Source organism: Hippoglossus stenolepis, chromosome 14 (genome assembly GCF_022539355.2).
Source record: "Hippoglossus stenolepis isolate QCI-W04-F060 chromosome 14, HSTE1.2, whole genome shotgun sequence".
Lineage (NCBI taxonomy): Eukaryota > Metazoa > Chordata > Actinopteri > Pleuronectiformes > Pleuronectidae > Hippoglossus > Hippoglossus stenolepis.
In genome coordinates, this window is record NC_061496.1 from 5,533,764 (window position 1) to 5,549,858 (window position 16,095).

At 42.4% G+C, this 16,095-nt stretch overlaps 2 protein-coding genes across 2 annotated transcripts in view; both read left to right on the plus strand.

Moving 5' to 3' along the window:
- LOC118121472 (glypican-5) overlaps positions 1 to 5,586 on the plus strand; it is a 43,558-nt gene extending 37,972 nt beyond the window's left edge. Inside the window, exons 10-11 of the mRNA XM_035177371.2 lie at positions 997 to 1,106; positions 2,386 to 5,586. Of these exons, the coding sequence (XP_035033262.2) occupies positions 997 to 1,106; positions 2,386 to 2,481 (206 nt within the window). The 3' untranslated portion in view covers positions 2,482 to 5,586. The remainder of the gene's footprint in view (positions 1 to 996; positions 1,107 to 2,385) is intronic.
- A 6,207-nt stretch (positions 5,587 to 11,793) lies between these two features.
- The window catches only part of LOC118121471 (glypican-1), a 35,833-nt gene continuing 31,531 nt past the window's right edge, over positions 11,794 to 16,095 (plus strand). Inside the window, exon 1 of the mRNA XM_035177369.2 lies at positions 11,794 to 12,548. Coding sequence (XP_035033260.1) covers positions 12,398 to 12,548 — 151 coding nt within the window. The 5' untranslated portion in view covers positions 11,794 to 12,397. The remainder of the gene's footprint in view (positions 12,549 to 16,095) is intronic.

Here is a 16,095-nt window from a genome sequence, read left to right on the forward strand (position 1 = left end):
GTGTGTGCGTGTGCGTGTGCGCATGTGCATGTGCAGGGGAGTGTTACAGTATTCATGCTGCGTGGGTGGGTCGGGTTGAAATGATTTGAATCCATAAATCTTTCAGGTCCAAACAACAACAAAACAGCCATAAATAATGAAAGGTTTTGTGCAATCATGAAACCGAAAACAGGAACGGCTTAAACAAATCTCAATTCCCCTTAATTTATGGACTTATTTATTTATAGAGAAAGTGCTTTTAGACAAGAACTTCTTTAAAAGAGTGGACTTGTTTTCTTTTTTGACTTTTACTTGGATCCTTCCAGACACTTAAAGTTCCTGAAATGTTGGGTTTTATTTGGATACTTTAAAAAAAAAAAAGGTTTGACACCTGCACAAGGTCGAACACCAACAATAAAATCCTATGGGGAATTGGGAAAAACCTGTAATGTAGAGGAAATAAACCATATAAATATAACTAGAAAGCTAATGCCCTATCTCATCCGGTTTATTATCTAGACTGTGTTGGCTCGCCTTATTCTTCCCACCACAGTTTCATAAGAAACCAAATTTGCACTTCTCAATAAAACACAGGATCTTTAACTTTGTGTTATTCTCCATTGCTGCATGGTCATGCTATCATCCATAAAGTTTTTACCGTCCAAGCAGAGCTCGTAGTTTTAGCTGCAGTCGTGCACGCACCTGTGAGAACTTGTCTTTCGCTCCTCGGCCTCTGTACCTGTCACTTGGAATCTGTTGTGCATGAGAGCATTGCTCTTGTGTGTGCACGTGCACCCCCGCTCCCACCATGGATTAAATTAATTTTTACAGGAAAACCTGCAGAGAAAGTGAAACACAGTTAATGGATGGGCCCATTTATTCAGATCCAGCAGTTCATGGATTTATCCCTCACCTATACAGAACATAAAGTTGTCCTGAAATCAACAAATAAAATAATGAAAGTCAGCACCTATTCACACTGTTTCACCTAATCATCATATTACCTCATGTGTTTAGGTGACGAGACGGGTCATTCAGCCAGTGGTCACAGTCCAGAGACGAAGAAGGAAGCTCGGCCTCCTCTTCTTCATCGCCCCGTCCCTCCTCATCACCTCTCACCTCCACAGGTAAAGTCATTGCTCTCACACTGCTGTCAAAAGGTGTAGCATCAAGTCATGACTGCTTTCGCTTCTCATAACGTAAACATCACAGGGGACCCGTGGGAGTTTGGTTTGCTGGGATGGTAAACACACATTTTGAAGACTGCCAACGCAATGAAGAAGCTGAAAAGTGTCGTGCAACATTTCTTTCAGTGTGTTAATGACTGGAGGCAGATACGTGATTAAGCATAAGTGAGTCAGCAGAGGAGCGGCAGGTCGAGTGAGCGCAGAGAAAGAGAGAGACACATTTGGAAATACAGGTTTTTGACAGCTTTATCGTTTCTTTATGACTCATCTGCAGCATTTGTGAAGGATCTTTGTGTCTCTGTCACCAAATCTGTGTCTGTTTTGCTGTTTTTATATTTTTATTTTTCGAACAACATTGTGACAAGCTGCTCTGCCTACTCACTGTGAAGTGAACTCAAAGTGCGATCTGTCGCTCCAGCAGCTGCAGCGCTCTGTCACACAGGACCTGACGCAGCTCCTCTGATTCACTTCCTTTGTGACACTTTAAAACATCACCCATTAGTGTCCGAGTCTCCTTTGCTGTGTGATGAACCATAACTGCCTGTTTTCTAGAGCCCAACCAACATGGACTCTTGGAGTTGGCAGATATTGGCAGATATATACTTTCCAAAAAATACAAATTTGGCTGTGATTCCAAAGATGTTATCGAACTCAATGAGGTGTAACTGATATGATTACAGTTTAATAATAAACTTTATTATAATTAACTATAAATAAAAATAAAATAAATTTAACTAATTATTTGGAACCTGAATAAAGAAAATAAACATGTTTTTTTATGTAAAATGTAACATTTTCTTTCTAAACATTGTATTAATTACTGTAAAAATCAAATAATACAAATAATAATGGTAATAATAAGCATATTATGGACGCGCTATGTACTGACACCATTTCCAACAGCCTACGAGCGGCTCCACACTGGTCACTGCACAGACTCTCTCAAATTATGTTACTAATGCAAAATGGCAGCGCCCATATCTTGAATATTTTGGCTTTATTTTGGTAGTGTAGACATATTGTCCTTTATTTAAGGTGAATGATAAACGCATATACAAACCCATATACACAATTAGTTGCTCACAGTATGCCAACGAAATGATAATCAATCAATATTTTCCACAAATCACATTTTCCCTCCTTCTTTTTCTCCGTTTCTCTTTTCTCCTCTCACTCTCTTCCTCTGTAACCATCTACCTTGTTGTGTACTTCCTGTCAGGTGGTCGTCCGCGGCTCAGCTCACATCGTGGCTGTGGAGCCTCTGACCCTGGTGACCCCACTGCTCCTCCTGCTGTCCACATGGGAACCACGCTGACCGCCGCGAGACAGATCCCGGGACAGAGACAGAAGAGACAGAAGAGACAGAAGAGACAGAGAGACGACCCCAGACTGTATGTTTGGTGGTGGTGGTGGTGGAAGTTTTCGTAAGCACAGCTAAACCCCCCCCCGATCGGGGGGTCCAGCTTGTGGCACAGACTGTGGGTTTGTCACAGTTGCAGTTGCACAGTTTGCATTTTTATATTACCTGTACTGACCTCTACATGTGTGTACTTGTATTTAACTCTATTAAGATAGTTTGCACAGCACTAGCTACTTTTTTTTTTGAAGAAAGATGTAAATACAAATATATATATTATATATTTATATGAAGAGTTTCTATAGGTAACTATGGCTTGATGTGTAAATAGAGATTAATATAGAACAGAGCAGACTGACTTGGACTCAATGGGCCGTTTGGTTTGGTTTGACCTTCACATCTGAAGTCAAACCAGCTTCAGATTGACAGTGAAGGAACTTTGGTGACGATTTATCAAGTTTAAGAAAACTCAGAACACAGAGATGAATTCAGGCTCTTTCACACCTGAAAGTCTGGACCATGGTCTGAACTAAGATTCATGTCGTTACATTTTATTTACATTTAATCTGGTTCGTGAACTGGTTGATCTGCAGTTGAGGGAGCGAACTAAACATCGGGCGCGGTACCAGTTAGGTTCACTAGTGTAGGTTGTGTTGTGGCTCAGACTGAACTGAGACGTCTGAACCAAACAAGGAAGGTGTGAAAGCGCCCTGAGGCTGGTCATTGATACTCATGTGTACTTATTCTTTCTCAATAGGCAACAACCAATTATGTGATACTTCAGACCACGGAGCATGAACAATTTGACTGTTGGTCGGCAAGTCTGTGCAGACTGAAACCCTGACGGCCCTTTGTTTAAACACAAACTCTTCTGTTCACAGAAGCTGAATGATTATTATTGTTATTTAGCTTTTTTAGAAATTAAATTCCATCAAACATTACTCGACGTTCTCTCCTTGTAATTTACCTTTTGGTGAATAAATCCTTTCGAAGCAGTTGTTGAGAAAAATGGGAAGAGACTGTTCTGTGGATGCACAGTGGGCAGAGATGTAAAAACACTACAGGGAACGGCTTTCATTTCAAATTCAATTTCACTTGCAAGCTTCAAGGAAGCTCTGTTGGAAATGAAAACAAACACCCAGCAGAAGAAAAAAGACTGAATATCACCATCAGTTAAAAGTCAGAAACAATCATCTGCCTGAACAGTGAATAATAATCTGACATTTCATCGTCATTTATTATTAAACTCTGAGCAGCCACAGTCATTCAAAGGGTGACTGGTCTGCAAGTGCATGAATTCAAACTGAGATAATATATATGTGACATTTAATAAGATTTGAAGGGTTAATACGTGTTTTATCAGCTCGTCTCCGAGGAAGACAACAGACGAGAGAATCCAGGGAGTGATCAGAGTCGAGCTGAGCCCAGATCCAAACATGTGAATCAACTGTGATTCACGTTAATTACGATTATCGAGTCCTTCCGGCTCTTTGTGAAGTCTCACCCCCTAAACACCTCACAGCAGCTGGGGAGACAACTGGAATAATTATTTAAATATATTCGCAACTGAAGGGACAACATGTGCATTTCTGTAACTGGGAGACGGATTTCCTTTTCTACAACAGAGTACGAGGGACGTGTTAGAAGAAAGTCATTAGGAGGTTGCGAGAATAAAGTTGTAATATTACCAGAACAAGGAAAAGTCGTAATTGTATGATAATAAATTCATAATTTATTATCATATAACAGGGGGAATATCAGAACATCAGTCTTTTGTCTGTGTTTAAATGAGGAACGTGGAGCATCTTGTTAGGTTATATTTGTTATAGGTCTCACAAATAACAATCTTTTTCATTTTGGACACATTATTATAAGTATCAGGTCTTTGAGACATCGATTTGGTTCCAGATTTTGGATCCAGAAGGAGTGAAATCTAAAAAAAATATTGTTTACGACTTTATTCCCAAATCTCAGATGAGTTTTTCCTCAACATGGCCCTAATCCGCCGTCGTACTTACATGTGCATACTGCGCTGCGTGTGATGACCGGCTCAGATATGCCTTAGGTTTCACACTGCAGCTTCAATTACAGTCATTTTTGTCTTTGATTTTCTGCCACAAAAGAGCAAAACTCTCCTGAAAGTGTCTCGCTGACACTAAACCGAGACAGTTATCCATAAAGGAATGTAACTGGAGGATGAGACACCTTTAGAAATACCATAGAGAGCTCAGGGCTGCGAGGTATCCAGGCAACAAGCCCAGATACCATGTGAGGTAGAGGGAGACTCTCACAACGTAATCTGTCAAACAAACATGCTCTTAATTAATTATGGTTTAAACGTTATTCCCACATCAGATGAGATATTGGACTCCAGCCAACCACGTCATCTTTCCCTTTAGCAGGTGACCTTGTGCATCAACATGCAAAAATAGCGAACTTAACTGTTGATATATATAAAATGTATAGATATACACTATTCAACAACCTGGAATAATACTAGTGTGGGCTAACGACAGCAATTTAGAGACTTTTAAAATGTAAAAAAATATATATTTTCATATCTTTTATATGCTTATAAACTTTGTATGGAATGAAATAATCAGCAGCTACAGCTGTTTTGAGTTGAATTCAAATAAAACCGTCTGGAGGATGAAGATAAAGCCGATAAGTCGTCGCTCTGTGCTCAGTCACTTGGTGGCTACAACTTGAAATGTTGAGAAATCTTTGATGTGTGTGTGAAACTTTCATTTTGAAGTTGCACAGAACTTACTTCCTCTTGTTTTTCTGGTGCCGTGCTGCTGTAATGTTTACATTAAATAAAACCATTACATTTACCCTAACTTAGTTTAGCATTGCTAATTTCTTTGGTTGTAATACTGTGCAGGGCCACCAGGATGCAATGAACAACCAGTGAGCAGCTTTGGTTTCTCTCACAGTGCTAATGTAAAACTAAATTATATAATTGAAAACATGAATAAACCTCCTGTAACACATGTGTCCTGCTCTGTTGTGTCAATAATCAACAGTTTTATAACCTTTTAATAATAAATGTGTGTTATCAAACTCGTACTCGTGTCTTTTGTATATTGTGTTTCAGTCTCAGTGGAAGATGCTGAAACATGGTGTGAAACAAGATCTCCCAGAATAAATGCAGCCTCATCTTGAGCCGTTCAGTTGCATCACTGTATTAATTAAGGTTTTCAGATCGTAATATTTATTAAATTACATTAGAGCACAAAGTTCTGCAAAGGCCCAACAGTCCGTTTAAGTTAAGTCTTAGAGCTTAGCCAACAAAACAATGGAGATCAAAAAATCATCATAATTTCTGTCCTGACCGATGTTCAATCCTTCCAAGTTTCGTAGAAGTCTGTTCAGTAGTTTTTGAATTACTAACAAGAAAAAGCATATATAACTAATATGGTGGAAGACATTTGTGGTAATTCTATATCTTTAAGGTCATGAAAGCATCTCACTACCTGAGTCGATCATAAATCTGAAATATTCTGTATCAGATTGTTTTAACTCTTGATTGACTCCTTTTGTCCTGTAGTTGCATCTTTTCTATTAATAAAGTTTTGTGCAAAATACACATTTCCACCAAATTTTGAAGATTATCTTTGGTGTCTTTGCGGTCTCACCTTCATTTAAAACGTTTATATTTTCAGTACATTTCACCAGCGGAGCGTCCACCACATCAGAACTGCTGCAAAAAGTTTCATCTCACAGGAGTCTGGAGCCATCAGAAGCCCGTGTGGATATTATATGTAAATGCAGAGGCGGCTCTTTGGCCTCTGGCACTTTTTTTGGGGAGCTTACTGTAATTGGATTGGCATGGTGAGGAAGCTGGCACACGTCGCCATGGCTGGCACAGGAAACTGCCAGGGGATGATGGGAAATAAAGACATCACTGAATGCAAATTGCCACAGAGAGAAAGACGTAGAGGGAGGAGGAGAGAGACGGAGAAAGACGGCACTTTGAGGACCCGTCCACACACCCTGCAATATTAAAAATAGTATTATATTCTCTGTGATGACCTAATTTGCTGCTTCATTTATTAACTAAAATACCTGATCAGCCAAAGAGCACAAATAATTCACGTTACTCTGAACCTCAGGAAAAGCGGAGGCAGACGGGGCGGGAGGTGAAGGAACGAGGATGAGTTCACGACCGAGGCCTTCGCAGAACGGCGTTTTCGAAGAAGCTGGTGTTCTCCTGTCAGCACTAATGAAATCACAGCTCTTGATTATTTTGAACCTCGTCCAAGAATTATGATTGTTTGTTCTATTTAAATCACATTAATGTTCCCGTCCCTGCCAGAGTTTGAAGCCTTGGAGACATACGTGGTATCAGATTAGTGCTTGTGTACCTGCTGCAGCTCCACCTTAAAATGTAACGACAGGCTTTTACGGGATCTACCTGGGAGGCTCAGCTGGATTTATGCAGCGCTGTGTCCCAATACAGCATTTATTTATGTATTAGATCTCGAAAGGCACAAAATCAAGTCGTCCTTGTTGTGCAGAAGCCTCGGGAACAGCAACCTGAGATGGAGGAACTCTTTTCTTTCACATGATTGAGTGAGTTCTCCAACACTGGAGCCTCTCTCGCCCCCTCAGGTGCTCAAATCTTTCATTGGCTCTCATTGGAGCTGATAACATGAACAGTCCATTGTTCCCCGAACGCTCCGGAGTGAGTAGAAGATCCTTGAATATTAATAACCGCTGATGGGATCTAAATGGCGGCGGTGCGGCACTCTTCCAAATTTGGATGAGGTGTTTAGGAGTCATTTAACGCTGAAAGCCGATCGACCTCACAGTGGCTGGCGGCCTCTTTATATCACAAAGTCTGTGATGCCAGGGTAGAGCTGCTCCGCTGAAGCAGTCAGGGATTAAGTGTCTCGCTGACGGGCAATTAAACATCAGTCTCTGTGTGAAAGAACAGCACTGAATCACCTAACTCACCTTTTTCACACCCACATCACCTCCGAACGTCTTCGCAAGGAACCACAGAATTGTTCCCGTGAACTGTAACACTGCGCTCTTGGCTCTGGGAAGCTGTGCGTGGGCACGGCAGGCTAACGTCGAGCTTGTTTACCATGTTCACCGGCCGAAGACGCTTTCAAGACATGACACAAAGTCGGAGTGTCACGAATAAATGTTGAGAAGTCGAACTAAATCAGAGGATGGTATATTTTAGTTTTACGTGAATAAAGTCGAAATGCCAAGTCGAGTGTTCAGAACTAAACTAAACCAGAGGAGGATATTTATATATTTGCATTTTTTGGGAATACATTTGAAATGTTTAGAATAAAGTTAGATCTGTTGTACAGCTTGTTTGGTTTCTCCCTCTGAACAGATGCAGTCTCTTTAAAGTCTGATCACCACACTCGATTTCCTTTGTTACTCAAACTGATCCTGAAGCACAATTTCCCCCAATCATCTACACAAGGCATTTCATCATCTGTGCTAACGTTTGTAGTTCGATTATATGTTGAAAAGTTTGACTCTAATGTCGAAATTTGGACTTCATCCTCCACATTTTGACTTTATTCATTCTGACTTTTTGTTCTCATGCTTGTCCCCAATACTCCCCAGAGACTCTGTCACATTTCTGTAACTGACTGTTGTCGCCATCATCAACTTCACGCTGTTTTCATGTTGACGCAGTTCCCGGTGACCTGGACGCCAGCCAGGGCTTCGCTCCCATCCCATTATGTCGATGTTATTGGCTCCGGCTGACAGATCTTATCTTCCGTGACAGATAGTTCTGATCAAAGTTGGCAGGTATGATATTGAAGTTTCATCATCTGTGTGATTTACTGTGTGTAGGTGTGTGTGTGTACAGTATGTAATGGGTGTATATATATAGAGAGAGAGAGTGTGTGTGTGTGTGTGTGTGTGTGTGTGTGTGTGTGTGTGTGTGTGTGTGTGTGTGTGTGTGTGTGTGCAAACCGCCGTCACTGATATTTATCATTTCTTGATTTAGTGGGAGTCTTATTACTGCAGATGTGACCAAGAATGACTGACATGTGAGTCAAGAGTGCCAGTGGTGTCAAATGTGCTGAGAAGGAAATATCTGTCATTATGACTTACAGGCTTGACAGGAGACGGAGCAGAACTGAAAAATGTGTCACTGCAGCTCAGAATCACACGCACACACACACACACACACACACACACACACACACACACACACACACACACACACACACACACACACACACACACACACGCGCGCGCGCGCGCACACACACACACACACACACACACTTGCAGGTTGCCATATGCAGGTCGTAGCAGGCTCGGCCGCTTTGTCTTTCAATGTTTTCCTCCCTGACATCTTCATGCACTGATGCATCACAGGAAAACACAGAGAAACCGAACTCCTCCGCGCTGTGATGCGAGGCCTTGTGTGTGAAGAGGCATGTGCAGAGCAACGTGTAAAAAGGATGGTGAAGAGGGAATAGATGGATTTTAAAAAACGAGAATAAAAGTACCGAAACTTAATTCTCTGGAGTGTGAAGGCTGAGTTAAGGGCAGACGAAAGGGACAGAAGGTTCAGATGGGGAGAGAACGGAAGAAAAGAAAACACAGGCTGAGTTTAAATGAGTTCAAGAGCCGACGGAGCAGATCTCATGGAACTGGTTAAGTCTTGTGATTGATTCAGACGTGTCTGTGTGACCTGGCAGGCAGCCTCGCTTCGTACTTATATAATCACTCAGTTTAAAGGTTATGTTGTTTCTACCTGGATCCATTCAAGTCATGAACAGAGACTGAATAGATTATTTGTGTTGGTGCCTTTGGACGTTACTTTTCTTGAAATCCGGCACAAGCGCGGAGCCAGAAGGAAACAGGAGACGACACCTGTGCTCATCCTCAGACAGTGTCCTCATTGTTGCATGAATTAATGACCTGAATATCTTTCTCATATCAGTTTTAACCACTTTTCAGCGTTGGTGTTTGACTCTGACATTTAATATATCACTCCATGCAGATGTGGAACGTGGCCATCTGCTTCAGAGCCTGATGGATTGTACTGATATTCTTATTTTTCCAACGCTGATAGCAGGTTTGGAAAAGTTTCTCATTTGAAAGCTGGCTGCGTCAAGTCCAAAACGAGAATATATGAGTCTCTCTCTGCAGGGTTCAGATATTTGACATATTACTCCTGGCTCTGTTTCTACTAACAGGTATAAAACGTATTCCTCCCGGCGGCTAAAGTAACCGGTATGTGCCAATCACTTTTATCACCCTCTCAGGCGGCCGAGGCAAAAAAATAAAATAAAAGCATTGGCTCGATTCACACCTGTCCAGATGTTGCACTGAATGTGTGGAACTCGGCTTGATTCCTTTGAATAAGGTGGCCTGTGATCTTTTTGGACAGAGTCTATGTCTGGGATGTGTCCTGGAGACAACCTGGAGACGACCTGGAGACGACCTGGAGACGACCTGGAGGTTCAGACCAAAACAAACCGTGTGAGGCCTGAAAGACAAAGTGATAAATACTCAAGTTGTTCAATTACTTAACTTAAAGTCAAGTTTGACATAAAAATGTAGGTTATTGATAAATTCAATTCTCCGTTGGGGCCTGTGATTCAACATGTCCAGGAATGCAGATGTGGAATTTATTCCAGGGGTTGATGACCCCCTGATTCAAATGAAATCAAGTGATAAGTCCTGACTTCACAAGTCGATTATGATCAATTCAAGTGCATCACAGCAATTTTTTACAGAATGTTTGGACGAGTCACAGCAAGAAAAGCACAGGTATTAATGTAACAAGTAATAAAATGAATGATTAATGTTTGATATGGACGAGTTGCCTGTGTTTCTGGGTGGAACTGGTGTTGGCTCGCTGCTACACTGACGAGACTCACTGGCACATTCAGAGCCAACGCTACTGATGCTATTAATTATAACGACTTTTACACCATGTCCCGTCCTATCACCCAGTTTTTTTCCCACCGAGTTATTTTTTTTGCGTAACCCTGCAGACAAACCAACCAATCAAATAGACAGCGGAGAAAACATGGACCTCCTAAATATCTGCAGTTCAGAAAGTTCATTGGATGACACATCGGTTGTGTCCTCAAGAGTTTAGAAAACGAAGGAAACCCTTTTCCCTCTGCGACTCAAACAGACGATCCATCCATGTTGTTCTGGAGGTTTTCTGGAAGCTGGTGGAAGGAGAACTCAGGCAGCAGCTGATGTCTCATGCAGAAGGTTTTAACGTAGACTTGATGCATAAAGGAGACCAGAAGGTGAAACAATAAACAAACGCTAACAGAGTAGCATGAGCAATTGTCACCCCCCCCAAGTCTGAAGATGTCTCCCACCTAAATCACATTGTGTCCTTACGTCTTACCACTGACTACAAAATCGGTGAGAGTTGACGTTGGTGCCTCTCTGTCTGGGGCATTTGAAAAGTCCCTGAGCGCAGACACTACAATGTCCTGTCGGTTGGACCTTTATCTCTAACCTGACCTTGGGTCCTGCTCGGAGAGAGAAGGGAGCGTCTGTGGAGTCAGACTGGAACTGGATGTTTCCAGGAAGGAAATTAGAGCCCAACTGAAATGCATCGTTGGGGCCTGATGATAATAACTTTATTCTAATTTACTATTAATAAAAGAGAAAACACACAAATACAAGCAATTTGAATTAAGAAAATAACCTTTTTTTATTTAATTAACGATGTAAAAAGAAATTCACATCTTTCCTGCATTTCTTTATTCCTTGAACTCAAAGCTGTCATATCAGCAAACATTCACACCGATGTGTCTGTGAAAAGCCAATAAATCCGTCTGATCGACAACAGGTTTTTATTTCCTCTTCCAAACCTCTGTGAGTTCTGGCTGGAGACTGAAACTTTATCCTGCAAAGAAAACACACGATACAGTTTTTAGAACTGATGCAGACGAGGACTGGACCCAATTCGATTTTATGCACATGACAATTCTGTCTTGTTTTTGTATTAAAATTGATTTCAGGTTTAATGAAACCAATGCACTCGCTCAATCTGCACGTTACATTTTAATTAAGGAGAATAAATACTGTACATTTTTGATGGGGAATCCCTGGATTATGAACCCCCCCCTTGTTTATTATTGTGGCCTGCAGATGTCGCTGGTTAACCCCTGGCTTCTTGCAGCAGAATACACCCACCCACACACACGCACACACACACACACACACACACACACACACACACACACACACACACACACACACACACACACACACACACACACACACACACACACAGGAGAGAGAGGCTGAAAGAGAGAGAGCATCTGCTCATTTCATTGTCCCAAAGCCTGAGGAGGAAAATCCACCGGACAAATGATCTTCTTCTGATAATATTACGGATTTTTGTTTTTCATTTTAAATAATTGACTCATTTTCATTATTATTATGACCCGGTGGTGATAGTCTGCACCGGCTTTGACTGAGCGACACCTGCACGCACAGACACACACATACACACACACGCACACGCGCACACACACTTCTCTCTCTTTTGTCTGAGGCATCTCTGCAGCTCCAGAGGAGGAGGAGGAGGAGAAGGGAGGAGGAGCAGTGGGTTGTACCTGACACCTCCAGCCGCGCGTCGAAGCTCTTCTCCCGCAGAACCAACCACGAGCGCCACCCTCCCCTCGCCCGGTGCGTGTGTGTTAGTTCACCGGGGCTGTGTGCGGGTTTGCACCGGGGAAAACATGCATCTATTGACGGACTGAAAACTCCCCCAAACATCCAGAAGAGCAGCGGAACCACCGGGACAGGAGCCTCCTGTTTCCCCCTTCGGACCTCCGGGATTTGTGTTGTGTCTCACTGGGTTTGGGTACAGGCTGGAGAGGTGGGGACCACACCTGAGAGGAAGATGCGGATCCCGGTGCTCCTCTGCGCGCTGGCGTGTCTGTCTGCAGCCCCGGGCCCGGTGCTCGGGGCGGACCGGAGCTGCGCGGACCTGCGGCAGTTCTACACCGGGAAAGGCTTCACTCTGGCGGACGCACCTCAGAACGAGATCTCCGGTGAGTTTACGGGAGAGAAAAAGAGGAAGATGGTGATAAAAACACTTAGAGAGAACAATGAAGTCTGTTTTTATACTTACTAGTAATGAGTTTAGAAAATATAATATGTGAGATCTTGATAATGGGTTTTTATTAGATTATCTTATTTGGGGTAATATCTTTATTATAGGGTTCCTATTCTTTTGGCACGAGTACATCATATATAGATAGATATATAGATAGATAGATAGATAGATAGATAGATAGATAGATAGATAGATAGATAGATAGATAGATAGATAGATAGATGGATATATAGAGCAGCAATGTATCAGGCACACAACAAGCAAGATTTAAAAATATGAAAGATCAAAACTTAGCAAAATGCAAAGAATAACAAATTGAAATGTAATATGGATCTTTCTGTTGAGAACAACCTGCACCTAAAGCTTGTTTAGTCAGGTCTCCGGCTGCATTAACTTGTTTCTAAAGGCAGGCGTGCTCATCATACTCGGCTTTATACCTCGGTGTCGTTTATTGTGCAACTGCCTCTCTGTTGAGCCCTGCTGTACATTTTTTTCCATTTCCCCTCCCATCCCAGTCACTCCAGTCACGTCTGTGGTGTAGTCCGGCTCTGCACATCTCTCTATTGCAAGTCCCTCTCTGGGGCATTTTCATTGTCTGTTGTCTGCAGGAGGGGCAGGACTGCAGGTGGGTGTGAGCCATGTGTCTTGTGGAGCTATTATGTTCTATTCAGGGGCGTTCAGGATTATCGGCTGCTGTGGACAGCTCGTATTGTAAACTACAGATGGAAAAACAGATTTTATTGTGAACTACAAATGGAAAAAACATCTTTTGTTGTAATCTACAGATGGAAAAAACATCTTTTATTGTGAACTACAGATGGAAAAACATCTTTTATTGTAATCTACAGATGGAAAAAACATCTTTTATTGTGAACTACAGATGGAAAAACATCTTTTATTGTGAACACAGATGGAAAAACATCTTTTATTTTAAACAACAGATTTGCTTTCTATACACTTGTGTGTTGTAGGGGCATTTCTTATTGTCTGCTCTGCTCGGGATTGCAGGTGTGGTGTGTGTGTGTGTGTGTGTGTGTGTGTGTGTGTGTGTGTGTGTGTGCGTGTGTGCGTGTGTGTGTGTGGAGGTGTGTATGGGTTTTGTCATCTTCACTAAATAAACGGTTGGTAAGTTATTTCTGAAACACTTTTTTTTCTGTATTTGTTGAAATACTCTTCACGTCCGGATAGAAGTTGGCGAGCAAGTGGACGTTCATTTGTTTTGGGGGCGTAGCTTTGACGGGTGGGCTGATGGGACGGGGTGGGATCTATCTACATGCTCTTGTTGGCTTTTCCAGGATCACCAACCCCAGCTTTAATTTACTGGAGTGGCTCAGTAAAGCGAATCTCTCCACCAATGCCCAACAGGCCCCTTAAATTCAATCAGGCTGCATCAGATTTCACACACTCCTAGATACCAGTTGTCTAAATGTAGCTGCCATGTTAAACCATGAATTATATCCTGGGAAATAAGTTTGGTGGGAATCCTTCTTGTAGTTTTGGCGTAATCTCGATTACAATCAAACAAAACAACAAACAGACAGGGGTGGAAACATAACCCCCTCGGTCGAGGTAAAGATTTAGGTTGGCCTGTTTGGGGCATTCACAAATGACACGTATAGCTCAGGAAGTTTAAAGTCAAAGTTGAACATTAAAACAGATCAGGAGTCTGTGATAATTTAAATTGAATCTATTATATTTTATTGTTTCATCCTGAAGTCACGATGTCCATCAGTCCATCAGCCACACAGCCGGAGAGGCAATCACGCATTTAATCAATCAGTCAATTACCCGTCCAATCAAACCGCCAATCAGCTCCAGAACCAGTCAGGACGCCAGACATCACAAATCAAACCCCTCGGTATCTCATCTCGCCGCTCGCCGCTCCTCACAGGTGCTGATTAAACTGTCTCGGCCTTGAGGAGAGTGCAGAGTGTTGAAATCAAGTGGTTTCCCCCCCTTTTTAAAGGAGATCATCTGTCGCTCTCTGTCTCCTCCTGCGTCTCCACCTGGAAGATGGACAGAACGCACCGGCCCCCGGCAGAGGACGAGATGAGAGCGAGATTGAGTGTGTTTGGATTGTGTGTGATCTGAAGGTCACTCCATGTTCTGTCAGTTAAAAAATAGTCTGGTATGGGCGGGGGGAGGTATTAATATTGGATGTGTGTGTGTGTGTGTGTGGGTGTGTGTGGGTGGATGTGTTTTCTGAGATTGAGACCAACAAACAGACAACAGTGACGCACAGAAAAGGTGGAGAGAGAGAATCAAACCAGACGGAGACGCTGAGGCAGGTTGACAGAGAAAGTGAGTCACTCAAGGTCTGTGTCGGCGCTTCACGGACGAGCGTCACCGACACAACGCTCCATTAAAAACTCATCTTTTATTGACAGATGAAAAACACAATGCTCCACTCGCTCGGACCTTGATATTCTCCAGTTATCTGAGAGGTTCACAGAGATGTAGGAGGGAGAACGATGGCGGCAGGCAGAGCAGCAGCACTTCGGTCTTTCTCCTCTCTGGTACCCGGGGGTTGGTAAATTTAGCTCAGGGAGAAACTCCTCTGCTCTCGTGTCTCAGGGTCACTCAGCACCGGGGTGAGATTTCTCACGTGAACAAAATGTTGGTGCAGCTGAGCCGGGAAATCGGGTTTCAGAGTTTGGAACGACCTCATGGACGCCGAGCTACACTTTCATCGGAGCGATATGGATTTATAGGAGCTGATGCCTCTCTGATAATTTATCTGTCAGTCAACATTTAAAAAAAAGTTGGCAATGATATCTTAGACTCAGACATTACTCTTCAGATACAGCCCCTCCAGATTTACTTTCAGGAAAATGACTTAAGTGCACGTCTGGAAGTTTGTGAAAGGTTTTCATCTGCCAATTTTCATTTGCCAACTGATACATTTGTTGAGCTCTAATGTTCATTTATTCATTCAAATGCCTTTTTTGAACCTTTACGGCCATTAAGAGGTACATTAACAGTTCAGACGATTTGGCTGAACCATATTCTAGCCTGCGTGTTGTGTTACTGCTGAGACAATGGACTTGTAAATAATATATGGAATCTCAACGGGGTTCCCACTGTATTATCAAGGTTATATTAAAGTTATAAATTAATAAAAATAAAAGTAAAAGCACATTTCCCCTTACTTTACTTCAGGGACGCTGTAAAACCAGCAAAAATATCCTCTTTAGAAAAATGTAAAAGTACTTTCGGCGTCTTGCTTTCAAAATGCATCTGTGATCACGACAAAGTGCAGTGAACACAGATGTTTCCGCCCTGTGGCCTCCCTGTGCACGCACACGCACACTCACAGGAATAAACACTTTCCTAACGATTTGTGACAAGACCCAGCTGTTCCCAGTCCTGAGCAGCGCATGGTTACTAATATCTGCAGAGCACGAGAAAAGTCCAAGGGGCTACTTTACTTTACTCACCTCACTGGTCTACATGTCACCCAGTATACAGGATAGAGTATATCT